The sequence below is a fragment of the Anopheles gambiae genome, chromosome 2 (assembly GCF_943734735.2).
Source record: "Anopheles gambiae chromosome 2, idAnoGambNW_F1_1, whole genome shotgun sequence".
NCBI classification, from domain to species: domain Eukaryota; kingdom Metazoa; phylum Arthropoda; class Insecta; order Diptera; family Culicidae; genus Anopheles; species Anopheles gambiae.
In genome coordinates, this window is record NC_064601.1 from 64,591,701 (window position 1) to 64,606,530 (window position 14,830).

The 14,830-nt window shown below is 39.2% G+C and overlaps 2 protein-coding genes across 9 annotated transcripts; one reads left to right on the forward strand and one right to left on the reverse strand.

Moving 5' to 3' along the window:
- Positions 1-815: 815 nt before the first annotated feature.
- On the forward strand, positions 816-5,999 carry LOC133392214 (uncharacterized). Of its 6 annotated transcripts, XM_061651761.1 has the most exons (5): positions 1,164-1,302; positions 1,692-2,103; positions 2,168-2,475; positions 2,558-5,702; positions 5,768-5,999. In XM_061651761.1, exons 1-4 carry the CDS (start codon positions 1,164-1,166, stop codon positions 2,650-2,652), a joined length of 954 nt encoding a protein of 317 aa, XP_061507745.1. In that variant the 3' UTR covers positions 2,653-5,702; positions 5,768-5,999. The 6 variants fall into 6 exon arrangements, with proteins under 6 accessions (XP_061507740.1, XP_061507744.1, XP_061507742.1 ...); XM_061651756.1 differs by having other exon boundaries at positions 816-1,302; positions 1,692-5,702; XM_061651760.1 differs by lacking the exon at positions 1,692-2,103 and having other exon boundaries at positions 816-1,302; positions 2,168-5,702.
- A 508-nt stretch (positions 6,000-6,507) lies between these two features.
- LOC133392212 (uncharacterized) lies at positions 6,508-13,439 on the reverse strand. Of its 3 annotated transcripts, XM_061651750.1 has the most exons (6): positions 11,466-13,439; positions 11,256-11,405; positions 10,405-10,816; positions 10,033-10,340; positions 6,805-9,950; positions 6,508-6,739 (listed from the first exon to the last, which is right to left on the reverse strand). In XM_061651750.1, the coding sequence occupies exons 2-5, from the start codon at positions 11,392-11,394 to the stop codon at positions 8,680-8,682; spliced, it is 2,130 nt and encodes a 709-aa protein (XP_061507734.1). In that variant the 5' UTR covers positions 11,395-11,405; positions 11,466-13,439; the 3' UTR covers positions 6,508-6,739; positions 6,805-8,679. The 3 variants fall into 3 exon arrangements, with proteins under 3 accessions (XP_061507734.1, XP_061507735.1, XP_061507736.1); XM_061651751.1 differs by having other exon boundaries at positions 6,508-9,950; positions 11,256-13,439; XM_061651752.1 differs by having other exon boundaries at positions 10,033-13,439.
- Between the last annotated feature and the right edge of the window lie 1,391 nt (positions 13,440-14,830).

The following is a 14,830-nucleotide window of genomic DNA, read 5'->3' on the forward strand; positions in this document are numbered from 1 at the left end:
ACTCATTCCTCTAAGACCACGCCACGCAAACATTGAGACCCCAATTTTTAAGTGATTCAGGCCGAGGGGTATGAGGAAGCTTGAGGAAGCAAGGAGAAACGCACTGCGATGAGAGTTCGCATTCTGTTTTACACGCGCGCTTCACTAACACCAATACAAATACCGTGCTTTGACGAGCCGTCTGTGAATATGTGTGTCTTCTTTCAGCGAGCTCAACAACTTGTTGCTGCTCGTCCCATCGTGTTGTTTCGCTTACACTACAGCATCGAACCATCGCTCTGTATGTCCCCCCTCCTATGCGTACAAAACCACCAGTACAGCGCGACGCTTTGTCGGAGATGGCTGTGCGCGTTTTGTTCTAAGTCCCGCGCGCAGTGTTTGTGCGTTGGTGCGCATTTCGTTCAAAGTCTCGAGCGCTGGTTTGTTTTGATGAAGTGTTAAGTGAACAAACAGTTTGTAGTGCGTGGATCGACAGGTAAGAATTTGCTGAACAAAGGCATCGCAGATTGTCGACAAGTTTCCCGCAGCCTGGCTCGACCAGGTATGACGTCATTCGCGAGTATGAAGGATTCTAAATGTGTACTTTAGTGTGTACTTTATGTTTCAATAAAGTGTTTAATGTAATAAAAAATGACCGTGTTTGTGTTTAGTTTTAGAATAAGTGCATGAAAGAAAGCGAAAAACAACAAGCTTTGGATGTGTTGGTAGCATGCCTCGAAAGAACACAAACACACCGTGCTGCAGAGCGCACCGTGCGTTGCGGGTGGGGTGGGGGAGGGCTCGCGTGAGTGGGTAACTCATTGGTCGAAGGGACACTGCCCCGCGGTGCAAAATATGAGAACCCCACTCACGGATCTCAAAGTTGCAGTGTTTCTCCCTACCTCCGCGATATTTTTTACCCTTTTGGTCCAAGTTCTGCTTTGTCGCGCGATTACATTTGTTCTTACTCCATGGTTTGCTTGGTTTTTTGTTATTTTCTCGTGCGAACTCACTTTGTGCTGCTTCTTCTAGTCTTAGCTTGATTCTTGTTCACGAAGAAGTTGTTTTCACCGTGTGTTTTGACAGTTTAATTCTGTTCCATTTTTCAAAGCGGTAAGTTCGGTTTGCTGCATTCTCGTATTTATTAATAAAGTATACTTAAATCTATTTTAGAATAAACCATCATGTCTAAGCGTTCGAAACAAACGGGAAATTTTTATAAGAAGAGGGCTCGGTTGATGGATGAGGTCGAAAGGAATGTGGATGCATTAAACATCACGCTTGAAACGGCTTCGACTTCTGTTTGGCCGGACCTTGGAGTGGGTAAGTAGAAACAATGAAATTGAATGTTTCCAGCAATCTACGAACAAATCAGCTTAGCCACCGTTAGCTTAAAGAAAGTGATTAAAATTGTGTGTGTGTGTGTGTGTGTGTGTGTGTGTGTGTGTGTGTGTGTGTGTGTGTGTGTGTGTGTGTGTGTGTGTGTGTGTGTGTGTGTGTGTGTGTGTGTGTGTGTGTGTGTGTGTGTGTGTGTGTGTGTGTGTGTGCGTGTGTGTGTGTCTGGCGAGGGGGGAGTTAATTTCTTAAGGAAAATATCCGTTTAGTTGTTGGGTATAATCTGGAATTCAGGATCCATGTTAGGCGAGGTTTAGTCAGGTCCTTGGTACATACAAACCATCATTTTTAATATTCCCTTTTATTTTCATCTCTAGAAGTTACACCAGAAGATTTGGAATTGTTGTTTGCAGGATGTAGTTCGGCAAAGCCAACAACATCTACCACTACAACAACATCGAACGCAACCACGACATCGAACGATTTTCATGAATTTGAAGATATCTATGATTCGGCAGATGTTGTGACTGATGCCAATGATCGCTTCGAATTCATGAAAAATTTGAATTTGAAGGATGCACTTGTGCATCTTATCATTCTTGGCCGTGCTTCACGTTTTTTAACAGAAGGCTTCCTTGCCATCTTAAGGAAGTTCTTTAAAGCTAAAGTCCCTAAAACAAAAAGAACTTTGCTAAAAACTGAAGCCGATATTAAATCAGAAATTACACCAATTAATGGGGGTAAATTATGGTATCGTGGCATAGAAAAAGTGCTTCTTAAATATTTTGAGTAAGAATTTTTCAAACATATTGGTACTAAATGAAATTTCTCATTCGACGTGTGTATATTACAGAGATATTGATCCTGAACCGGACATATTTACCATCGATGTTTCTATCGACGGGCTTCCACTGTTTAGAAGTTCCCGTAAACAGCTTTGGCCAATACAAATAAGGGTGGTCGAATTACCAAAAGTTCCACCATTTGTCATTGGAACTTATGGAGGCCCGAAGAAACCCCATAGTATTGAAGAATTTTTGAATCCTTTGGTGAAGGAAATAAACGATCTCCAAAAAAGAGGCCTTCAGTTTAAGCATAAGTTGGTGCCAATGGTTCTTCGGGCTTTTATTGCAGATTCGCCGATGCGGGCCACTTTGAAAGGTATGTTTATGATTTTACTAAGGAAGTAATTATAGCTTCCATACCATATGTTTCACCAACTTTTCCATCCGTATATTTGCAGCTACAATGAATTTCAATGCCAGACATGGATGCTTGAAATGCACATGTGTTGGGACAACTATTCAGGTTGGACCTAATAAAAAAAAATTATTTTAGATTCCATCGATGCACCTCCACGCACGAACGTTGGATTTAGGCAAAGAGATGACAAAGCTCATCATAAAGAATGGTGCAGTCCTTTGGAAGCCATTGATGACTTTGATATGGTCGAAGGAATGCCAGTGTCCGACAGGTTGCATTTATTGGATGAGGGAATATTTCAAAAAATACTAGTAGGGTTTTTGAACAACACTTTCGAACTATTAGGCCATATTTATCCTCGTCAGAAGGAAGTAGTATCTGCCTATATAATCAAAATTAGGCTTCCCTATGAAATACCTCGTAGAATCCGGTCCCTTGATGAAATTGCGCAATGGAAAGCTACTGAATACCGCATCTTCTTCCATTATTTAAGCGTAGTTATACTAGAAGATTTTTATCAATATGAAGGTTCATTTAACCATTTTTTGATGTTATTTTCTGCGATAACAATATTTTCTTCAAGGGCCCATCAACAATATTGGTCTCTGGCAAAAATAATGTTGGACGAATTCCTTAGACACTTTGGGAAATATTATGGACGGTCTAACATAACCAGCAATGTTCATAACCTTCAGCATGTTGCTCATGAAGTTGAAAAGCTTGGGCCTCTGGATTTATATTCCGCATACGATTATGAAAATGATTTAAGATTTATTAAGCAAGACGTAAAATCAGGCACTAATATAGTTGAACAAGTAGCTGGTCGTCTAACCGAACGCAGTCAAGTAGTAAAACCCAAAAACATCGCGAAACTTATATACCCGAGACTTAGACCAAACGGCCGTTTCTTTATTACCGAGGATTTTTCCCTTCACACACAGTTCCAGAACCAATGGTTTTTAACTGAAGAAAGGAATATTATTAAATTTGTAAAAGCAAAGAAAGATGCTTGTGATTCCTTTATAATTGTTGGCGATTTAATCGAATCATGTGAGGAACTTTTTAATGTAGTGTCTGATGAGGACAATGTGATAACAGATATACATTTATCATCGACTGAAATTTGTATCTACAAAGTTAAGCTTAATGTTCCTACAATAAGGGTAGAGGTCCCCTGTACATCTGTGCTATGTAAGCTCGTTCCAATTTTTAAACCATCGCGGTCTTTATTGCAAATGCCTGTAAGGACAACACCCCAGCCAAATTCAATAGCTTTATTTCCTTTGTTACACACGTTTAGGAACGCATAATATGTAAAATAGTTTATTAAAAATTATTCAACAAAAAACAAGTCGTTTATTTATTTACTAATCGTGATTTTAACTTTAATAAATGACATGATTTTTATTAATTTAAAATTTCAGTTAAATAAATAACTTTGGTTTTTGCGGCACCGCATCGAACTCAAAATAGAAAAGAGCTTATGGGTACCAACTGTAAAAGTAAACGAACGAACATGTTTTAATAGTTCACGTATATTTAACTAAACATTATTTATAGAGCCCAGGTCTATTCCATCTCTTATAAAACTAATATGTTCCTAACAAAGTAATAGTCAACAATACTAAAATAACTTAACTAGTTCGTTTGTTTTTTGTTTCGCTTGTGCGCTTTATGCACTACGCTTTTAGTTATTCCTCTTGTTAAGCTTGCACTTTTTGCATTACTAATTTTGTTTTTTAAGAATTGCTCGACATCTTTTTCTGTTGTCTGGGCACCTCCTACCCGTTTGAAGACATTCAGAATGTTTCGGTATGCCACTAACGCTACCTTTTCCGAGCCATTTCGCGAAACACCTCTCCAATTGCACTGTACCACAAACTTACGACAGAACACATTGTAAAATGATTCGTGAATCCTTTGAAATTTATCTGTTGATTGCATTTGTGCTTTTAACCAGTTTTCTAACGCTTCTGCATTAGATGTTAATGAAAGACTGGACTCTAAACTGTCCAGTTGTTGCTTGTTGGTAACGACCGCAGGATGAAACATCGGTCGCTGGACAGTGCTTTCTGTTTCCAGATTAGTTTCGTTGCTTCTTTCCTTAAATGCATTCGTATTTACAATATCCTTTATTGCAACAGAAATGCCAGCCACCACCGTGGTCATTCGTGCCGTTTGCACAAGATTTGCTTGTGTAGCAGATTTGATAAGCTGCAACTCCTGCAAAATGTTTTCTCCAGGATTGTTCGCCATTTTGTTCTTGACTGTAACATTACCAAAATATTAAATGGAAATATTTTAACAATTTGTGGTAACTACTTACTTTTGTGAACTAAATTATCGTTTAACTAAGCGTATTGTAATCGCAAAATTTAAGCAGTCCACAATCTGTTTCGGCGTACATAAACAAGTGCATTCACGTTTGAATCTTCAACATAGAATGGAAAAGGTTTTGCATGAAAAACAGTCAACCTTATGTCATATAGAGGCTAAAAATAATTCAAGTGAATATTTTCTTGGAGATTGTTAAATTATTTCGCCGTAAAGTTATAATTTAGAACATATATTTATTTCTGATTTAAATATAATTTAAAATAATGACGACAATGCCCTTTTTCAAATAGTTTTAGGCTTTAAAAAGAAATATAACACACATACACCATCAATAATATTGACATTATGGCTGCTGTCACAATTATTGACCGACCCAAGGTGTTATAAATGACAAGGTGAAGTTGTTCAGAGCAAAATGACATTTCTCGACTTGACATTTCTCTTCCGGGGGCTACGGTATAAAAATCGGGGAGGGCTGGTGCGGGGTAATGAAATTTGTATGCAGAGAGTGACAGATGTCCCCCACAATGTCGCCCAGCAAAAGCGATAAAAATCAACCTTCTAAATACATTATCCTTGGACCGACCTGTCTCAAAGCAATGTTAGCGCGTTTGACAGTTCAATCATTGTTGGTGTTTGCAGCAGCCATGGCGAGCAAAAGAAATCTGTTTGCCAAAAAAGTTGTCTTTACAAGGCAAAATAGCTAGTTCATGTAAGTTTAATTGTAATATAATGTCCCATTAAGTATTTTTTAACAGGTGTGTCGCAAATTCTAAGCGTGATGTGAATAACAAGACGAAAAAAGGATCCTCGAAATTGCTCAACATCTAGCAATCAACAGCACCATGGTATGTTGGAAAATGTCTTTCCCGATTGTGTTTATTTCCTAATTTGTTTGGGTTATCTATTCTAGCTTCACTGCATTACCAATAAATGCATTTATTCTACGCTGTGCCATTCAACTATGGTGTAAAATACTTCATGAACACACGGAGGAAATCATCACACGAAGAAGTGCCGGTACAGAAGGAAAAAGGCCCCCGAAAGAGTGATAAATTAGTCGATGAAGTGAAGATTATTATTATAATGCGTTGTAAATTGCTTATTGTTACGTTAAATGTTAAAATATATCCCTTTTTTGAAACGATGGAGTGTTTCATTTTGCATTTGGGGCTAGGAGCGGATGGTCCGGGGTAGGAAACGAATGAAAAAGCGGGGAAAGGGGGGGCTGGGCACTCAGAGACACTCAAAATCACTCATCGTCACTCAAAATCATGTCGCACGCTTGCTTAACCGCCGTCTTCCTTTAAGCAATCGTTAAGCAAAGGTTAAGCAAACGTGTGACGCGATTTCGCGTCGCGGGGTGTATTTCGACAGCGTCACTCCAATCACTCAAAAAATACACTCATTTTGCCGGACGGGGACTGCTAACGACCCCGCGACGCGAAATCGCGTCACACGTTTGCTTAACCTTTGCTTAACGATTGCTTAAAGGAAGACGGCGGTTAAGCAAGCGTGCGACATGATTTTGAGTGACGATGAGTGATTTTGAGTGTCTCTGAGTGCCCAGCCCCCCCTTTCCCCGCTTTTTCATTCGTTTCCTACCCCGGACCATCCGCTCCTAGCCCCAAATGCAAAATGAAACACTCCATCGTTTCAAAAAAGGGATATATTTTAACATTTAACGTAACAATAAGCAATTTACAACGCATTATAATAATAATCTTCACTTCATCGACTAATTTATCACTCTTTCGGGGGCCTTTTTCCTTCTGTACCGGCACTTCTTCGTGTGATGATTTCCTCCGTGTGTTCATGAAGTATTTTACACCATAGTTGAATGGCACAGCGTAGAATAAATGCATTTATTGGTAATGCAGTGAAGCTAGAATAGATAACCCAAACAAATTAGGAAATAAACACAATCGGGAAAGACATTTTCCAACATACCATGGTGCTGTTGATTGCTAGATGTTGAGCAATTTCGAGGATCCTTTTTTCGTCTTGTTATTCACATCACGCTTAGAATTTGCGACACACCTGTTAAAAAATACTTAATGGGACATTATATTACAATTAAACTTACATGAACTAGCTATTTTGCCTTGTAAAGACAACTTTTTTGGCAAACAGATTTCTTTTGCTCGCCATGGCTGCTGCAAACACCAACAATGATTGAACTGTCAAACGCGCTAACATTGCTTTGAGACAGGTCGGTCCAAGGATAATGTATTTAGAAGGTTGATTTTTATCGCTTTTGCTGGGCGACATTGTGGGGGACATCTGTCACTCTCTGCATACAAATTTCATTACCCCGCACCAGCCCTCCCCGATTTTTATACCGTAGCCCCCGGAAGAGAAATGTCAAGTCGAGAAATGTCATTTTGCTCTGAACAACTTCACCTTGTCATTTATAACACCTTGGGTCGGTCAATAATTGTGACAGCAGCCATAATGTCAATATTATTGATGGTGTATGTGTGTTATATTTCTTTTTAAAGCCTAAAACTATTTGAAAAAGGGCATTGTCGTCATTATTTTAAATTATATTTAAATCAGAAATAAATATATGTTCTAAATTATAACTTTACGGCGAAATAATTTAACAATCTCCAAGAAAATATTCACTTGAATTATTTTTAGCCTCTATATGACATAAGGTTGACTGTTTTTCATGCAAAACCTTTTCCATTCTATGTTGAAGATTCAAACGTGAATGCACTTGTTTATGTACGCCGAAACAGATTGTGGACTGCTTAAATTTTGCGATTACAATACGCTTAGTTAAACGATAATTTAGTTCACAAAAGTAAGTAGTTACCACAAATTGTTAAAATATTTCCATTTAATATTTTGGTAATGTTACAGTCAAGAACAAAATGGCGAACAATCCTGGAGAAAACATTTTGCAGGAGTTGCAGCTTATCAAATCTGCTACACAAGCAAATCTTGTGCAAACGGCACGAATGACCACGGTGGTGGCTGGCATTTCTGTTGCAATAAAGGATATTGTAAATACGAATGCATTTAAGGAAAGAAGCAACGAAACTAATCTGGAAACAGAAAGCACTGTCCAGCGACCGATGTTTCATCCTGCGGTCGTTACCAACAAGCAACAACTGGACAGTTTAGAGTCCAGTCTTTCATTAACATCTAATGCAGAAGCGTTAGAAAACTGGTTAAAAGCACAAATGCAATCAACAGATAAATTTCAAAGGATTCACGAATCATTTTACAATGTGTTCTGTCGTAAGTTTGTGGTACAGTGCAATTGGAGAGGTGTTTCGCGAAATGGCTCGGAAAAGGTAGCGTTAGTGGCATACCGAAACATTCTGAATGTCTTCAAACGGGTAGGAGGTGCCCAGACAACAGAAAAAGATGTCGAGCAATTCTTAAAAAACAAAATTAGTAATGCAAAAAGTGCAAGCTTAACAAGAGGAATAACTAAAAGCGTAGTGCATAAAGCGCACAAGCGAAACAAAAAACAAACGAACTAGTTAAGTTATTTTAGTATTGTTGACTATTACTTTGTTAGGAACATATTAGTTTTATAAGAGATGGAATAGACCTGGGCTCTATAAATAATGTTTAGTTAAATATACGTGAACTATTAAAACATGTTCGTTCGTTTACTTTTACAGTTGGTACCCATAAGCTCTTTTCTATTTTGAGTTCGATGCGGTGCCGCAAAAACCAAAGTTATTTATTTAACTGAAATTTTAAATTAATAAAAATCATGTCATTTATTAAAGTTAAAATCACGATTAGTAAATAAATAAACGACTTGTTTTTTGTTGAATAATTTTTAATAAACTATTTTACATATTATGCGTTCCTAAACGTGTGTAACAAAGGAAATAAAGCTATTGAATTTGGCTGGGGTGTTGTCCTTACAGGCATTTGCAATAAAGACCGCGATGGTTTAAAAATTGGAACGAGCTTACATAGCACAGATGTACAGGGGACCTCTACCCTTATTGTAGGAACATTAAGCTTAACTTTGTAGATACAAATTTCAGTCGATGATAAATGTATATCTGTTATCACATTGTCCTCATCAGACACTACATTAAAAAGTTCCTCACATGATTCGATTAAATCGCCAACAATTATAAAGGAATCACAAGCATCTTTCTTTGCTTTTACAAATTTAATAATATTCCTTTCTTCAGTTAAAAACCATTGGTTCTGGAACTGTGTGTGAAGGGAAAAATCCTCGGTAATAAAGAAACGGCCGTTTGGTCTAAGTCTCGGGTATATAAGTTTCGCGATGTTTTTGGCTTTTACTACTTGACTGCGTTCGGTTAGACGACCAGCTACTTGTTCAACTATATTAGTGCCTGATTTTACGTCTTGCTTAATAAATCTTAAATCATTTTCATAATCGTATGCGGAATATAAATCCAGAGGCCCAAGCTTTTCAACTTCATGAGCAACATGCTGAAGGTTATGAACATTGCTGGTTATGTTAGACCGTCCATAATATTTCCCAAAGTGTCTAAGGAATTCGTCCAACATTATTTTTGCCAGAGACCAATATTGTTGATGGGCCCTTGAAGAAAATATTGTTATCGCAGAAAATAACATCAAAAAATGGTTAAATGAACCTTCATATTGATAAAAATCTTCTAGTATAACTACGCTTAAATAATGGAAGAAGATGCGGTATTCAGTAGCTTTCCATTGCGCAATTTCATCAAGGGACCGGATTCTACGAGGTATTTCATAGGGAAGCCTAATTTTGATTATATAGGCAGATACTACTTCCTTCTGACGAGGATAAATATGGCCTAATAGTTCGAAAGTGTTGTTCAAAAACCCTACTAGTATTTTTTGAAATATTCCCTCATCCAATAAATGCAACCTGTCGGACACTGGCATTCCTTCGACCATATCAAAGTCATCAATGGCTTCCAAAGGACTGCACCATTCTTTATGATGAGCTTTGTCATCTCTTTGCCTAAATCCAACGTTCGTGCGTGGAGGTGCATCGATGGAATCTAAAATAATTTTTTTTTTATTAGGTCCAACCTGAATAGTTGTCCCAACACATGTGCATTTCAAGCATCCATGTCTGGCATTGAAATTCATTGTAGCTGCAAATATACGGATGGAAAAGTTGGTGAAACATATGGTATGGAAGCTATAATTACTTCCTTAGTAAAATCATAAACATACCTTTCAAAGTGGCCCGCATCGGCGAATCTGCAATAAAAGCCCGAAGAACCATTGGCACCAACTTATGCTTAAACTGAAGGCCTCTTTTTTGGAGATCGTTTATTTCCTTCACCAAAGGATTCAAAAATTCTTCAATACTATGGGGTTTCTTCGGGCCTCCATAAGTTCCAATGACAAATGGTGGAACTTTTGGTAATTCGACCACCCTTATTTGTATTGGCCAAAGCTGTTTACGGGAACTTCTAAACAGTGGAAGCCCGTCGATAGAAACATCGATGGTAAATATGTCCGGTTCAGGATCAATATCTCTGTAATATACACACGTCGAATGAGAAATTTCATTTAGTACCAATATGTTTGAAAAATTCTTACTCAAAATATTTAAGAAGCACTTTTTCTATGCCACGATACCATAATTTACCCCCATTAATTGGTGTAATTTCTGATTTAATATCGGCTTCAGTTTTTAGCAAAGTTCTTTTTGTTTTAGGGACTTTAGCTTTAAAGAACTTCCTTAAGATGGCAAGGAAGCCTTCTGTTAAAAAACGTGAAGCACGGCCAAGAATGATAAGATGCACAAGTGCATCCTTCAAATTCAAATTTTTCATGAATTCGAAGCGATCATTGGCATCAGTCACAACATCTGCCGAATCATAGATATCTTCAAATTCATGAAAATCGTTCGATGTCGTGGTTGCGTTCGATGTTGTTGTAGTGGTAGATGTTGTTGGCTTTGCCGAACTACATCCTGCAAACAACAATTCCAAATCTTCTGGTGTAACTTCTAGAGATGAAAATAAAAGGGAATATTAAAAATGATGGTTTGTATGTACCAAGGACCTGACTAAACCTCGCCTAACATGGATCCTGAATTCCAGATTATACCCAACAACTAAACGGATATTTTCCTTAAGAAATTAACTCCCCCCTCGCCAGACACACACACACGCACACACACACACACACACACACACACACACACACACACACACACACACACACACACACACACACACACACACACACACACACACACACACACACACACACACACACACACACACACACACACACACACACACACACACACACACACACACACACACACACACACACACACACACACACACAGACTATTTTAATCACTTTCTTTAAGCTAACGGTGGCTAAGCTGATTTGTTCGTAGATTGCTGGAAACATTCAATTTCATTGTTTCTACTTACCCACTCCAAGGTCCGGCCAAACAGAAGTCGAAGCCGTTTCAAGCGTGATGTTTAATGCATCCACATTCCTTTCGACCTCATCCATCAACCGAGCCCTCTTCTTATAAAAATTTCCCGTTTGTTTCGAACGCTTAGACATGATGGTTTATTCTAAAATAGATTTAAGTATACTTTATTAATAAATACGAGAATGCAGCAAACCGAACTTACCGCTTTCAAAAATGGAACAGAATTAAACTGTCAAAACACACGGTGAAAACAACTTCTTCGTGAACAAGAATCAAGCTAAGACTAGAAGAAGCAGCACAAAGTGAGTTCGCACGAGAAAATAACAAAAAACCAAGCAAACCATGGAGTAAGAACAAATGTAATCGCGCAACAAAGCAGAACTTGGACCAAAAGGGTAAAAAATATCGCGGAGGTAGGGAGAAACACTGCAACTTTGAGATCCGTGAGTGGGGTTCTCATATTTTGCACCGCGGAGGAGGGACGGTACTCAAATCACTCAAAAAATACACTCATTTTGCCGGACGGGGTGTCCCTTCGACCAATGAGTTACCCACTCACGCGAGCCCTCCCCCATCCCACCCGCAACGCACGGTGCGCTCTGCAGTTCTCAATGTGTTTGTGTTCTTTCGAGCCATGCTACGAACACATGTAAAGATAGTTGTTTCTTTCGTTTCTCGTTTTCTTTCATGAATAGACACGATCGCAAATGCGCACTTATTCTAAAAGCAAACACAAACACGGTCATTTTTGGTTACATTAAACACTTTATTGAAACTTAATGTAAACTTTCGTCACACATTTAGAACCTGACAAAAACACACATCATGTCGTCGTCCTGCTAAGTACGACCTCCATCCAGCAAACACATATCTGTGAATAAATGGATCCTTACCTGTCGATGCCCGCACTGCATATGCGTCTGTACACACTGTTCACTTCACACTTTATCAAAACACACCGGCGCACGAGACTTTGAACGAAATGCGCACCAACGCACAAACACTGCGCGTGGGACTTAGAACAAAACGCGCACAACCATCTCCGTCAAAGCGTCGCGCTGTACTGGTGGTTTTGTACGCGTAGGAGGGGGGACATACGGAGCGATGGTTCGATGCTGTAGTGTAAGCGAGACAACACGATGTGACGAGCAGTTCCAAGTTGAGCTCGCTGAAAGAAGACACACACATTCACAGACGGCTCGTCAAAGCACGGTATTTGTATTGGTGTTAGTGAAGCGCGCGTGTAAAACAGAATGCGAACTCTCATCGCAGCGCGTTTCTCTGTGCTTCCTCAAGCTTCCTCAAGCTTCCTCATACCCCTCTGTATGAATCACTCAAATTTTGGAGTCTCATTGTTTGCGTGGAACTGCTAACGGAGGGCGGTACTCAAATCACTCAAAAAATACACTCATTTTGCCGGACGGGAAATCATACAGGGATTACCTAGCCAATCGGGCGTCGTCAAAGCGTTATCGGTCGCCGTGAATACTTTTTCGGGCGACTTAAATCCTCAATTGGACACTGTCCTTTCTATTCGGGCCTTGAGAAGTATGAATCGGGCATAGTACATAATGAAAGCGTCCTACTCTTGAAGGTGTCAAATCGGTAGCTCTGGTGTGTTTGATCCATTAAAATGTTCAAAAACACGTTGTTTGCATGTTGTTCAACTTATTATGCATTACAGGGTTTACCAGTCCAATAAACAACTGTCCACTTGTTTATAACAAAAGTCGTTTTAAATAGACACCGCTGTCTACCACTTGCTCACACGTCAGATGGTGTAAGCTACTCTGTCCAATTCAATAACACAATTTTCGCCTTCGATTGCACAACGGTCGGATTCGGCACGGTTTCTTGTGGTTGTTGTATAATTAACAAAATTAATGTTTTGATTTATTGAAATGTATGGTTTATACTGCATATTTCTTGAATAAAAGAAACGTGTTTGAAAATGTTTTGTTTTTGCAAAATTTGTCAAAACAAAACAAACAATGCCGGATCTGACAGTTGCTACTCGAAGGCGAAAATTGTGTTATTGAAATGGACAGAGTAGCTTACACCATCTGACGTGTGAGCAAGTGGTAGACAGCGGTGTCTATTCAAAACGACTATTGTTATAAACAAGTGGACAGTTGTTTATTATGCTGGTAAACCCTGTATTTCAAAATGTTAGCCTAATTAAATCACCAAACATATAATATTATTTAAAAAATATAAAACCAAATTACATTGTATGGGCTCGAATTAAAAATTTGAAATAAAGTAATTGAATCATTTTTATTTGCGATTTCACTTAAAAATAGTGAATTTTCTTATACATCAGTTAAACTAATCGCAAAAAAGTATTGTTTTACAAGTAGAAAGCAAGAATATATAGAGTGGGTCGCATTCATTCTGCACTATGCTCGATTCATACTTCACAAGGTTCGAATAAAAATGACAACGCCCAATTGAGGGTTTACGTCGCCCGAAAAAGTATTTACGGCTACTAAAAACGCTTTGACGACGCCCGATTGGCTAGATTAACCCTGTAAAGAATTTAACAATCATTTCCTCATAGAACATTTACCAAACACATATCACTCTCAGCCTCCGACCTGTTCGGACGTGTTTGGTAATAATGCGATACAGTTTATCGTCTGAGAGAGAAAAACACCAAAAGAGAAACATTCCAGTTATATTACGCAAACGCCTAGGCGCTCGGCCACCCGAGATGGCCCCGCAAAAGAGAAACGTCTCTCGTCGTGGAGGCTCAACGTACTCGCTGTCCCGTTTTCATAGTATGAGTCAGCGTGCACAACCAGAGTACGCACCTCAGGTGTCGCTCAATAACTCATACAACATCCTAAGTGAAGACGAAGAGGCCCCGTCATCGCATGTACAACCACTACAACCAAGCACGAAAAAACATCGCGTACCTCCGATCAGAGTGACAGGTACGACAGTAGGAAACGTCCATCGACTGATCGCCGCTACAGGTGTATTGCACTACTACACAAACACCTCTACAAAAGGTATAAACGTTAGCGTATTAGATACGAACGATTTCAAATTAGTGGTAGAATCGTTCAAGAACAACAAAATCAACTTCTTCACGCACCAACTACCAGAAGAACGCACAACAAAAGTGGTCATGTTTGGCCTGCCTGAAATGCCTATAGACTAGTGATGGGAAAAATGAAGTTTTTGTCGGAATCGATTCCGGCTAGCTCCGCAGTTTTCTGGAATCGATTCCGGCTAGTAGGTCCGGAATCAGTTTCCGGAATCGATTCCGGAATCGGCTCCGGAATCGGAATCGACTCCGGAATCGGCTCCAAAGATGATTCCGGAATCGGCTCCGGAATAGGAATCGGTTTCGAAATCGACTCCGGAATCGGCTCCGGAATCGGAATCGGTTCCGGAATCGACTCCGGAATCGGTTCCGGAATAGAAGTCGGCTATCGAATCGGAAATGGCTCATAAATTAGAATCGGCTACCAAACGGAGTCAGTTTTGGCATCGCCATAAAAAAGGCGTTAGGGTCCAATCATACTACGTATTGATAACCGCAAAAATCCAAATTTACTT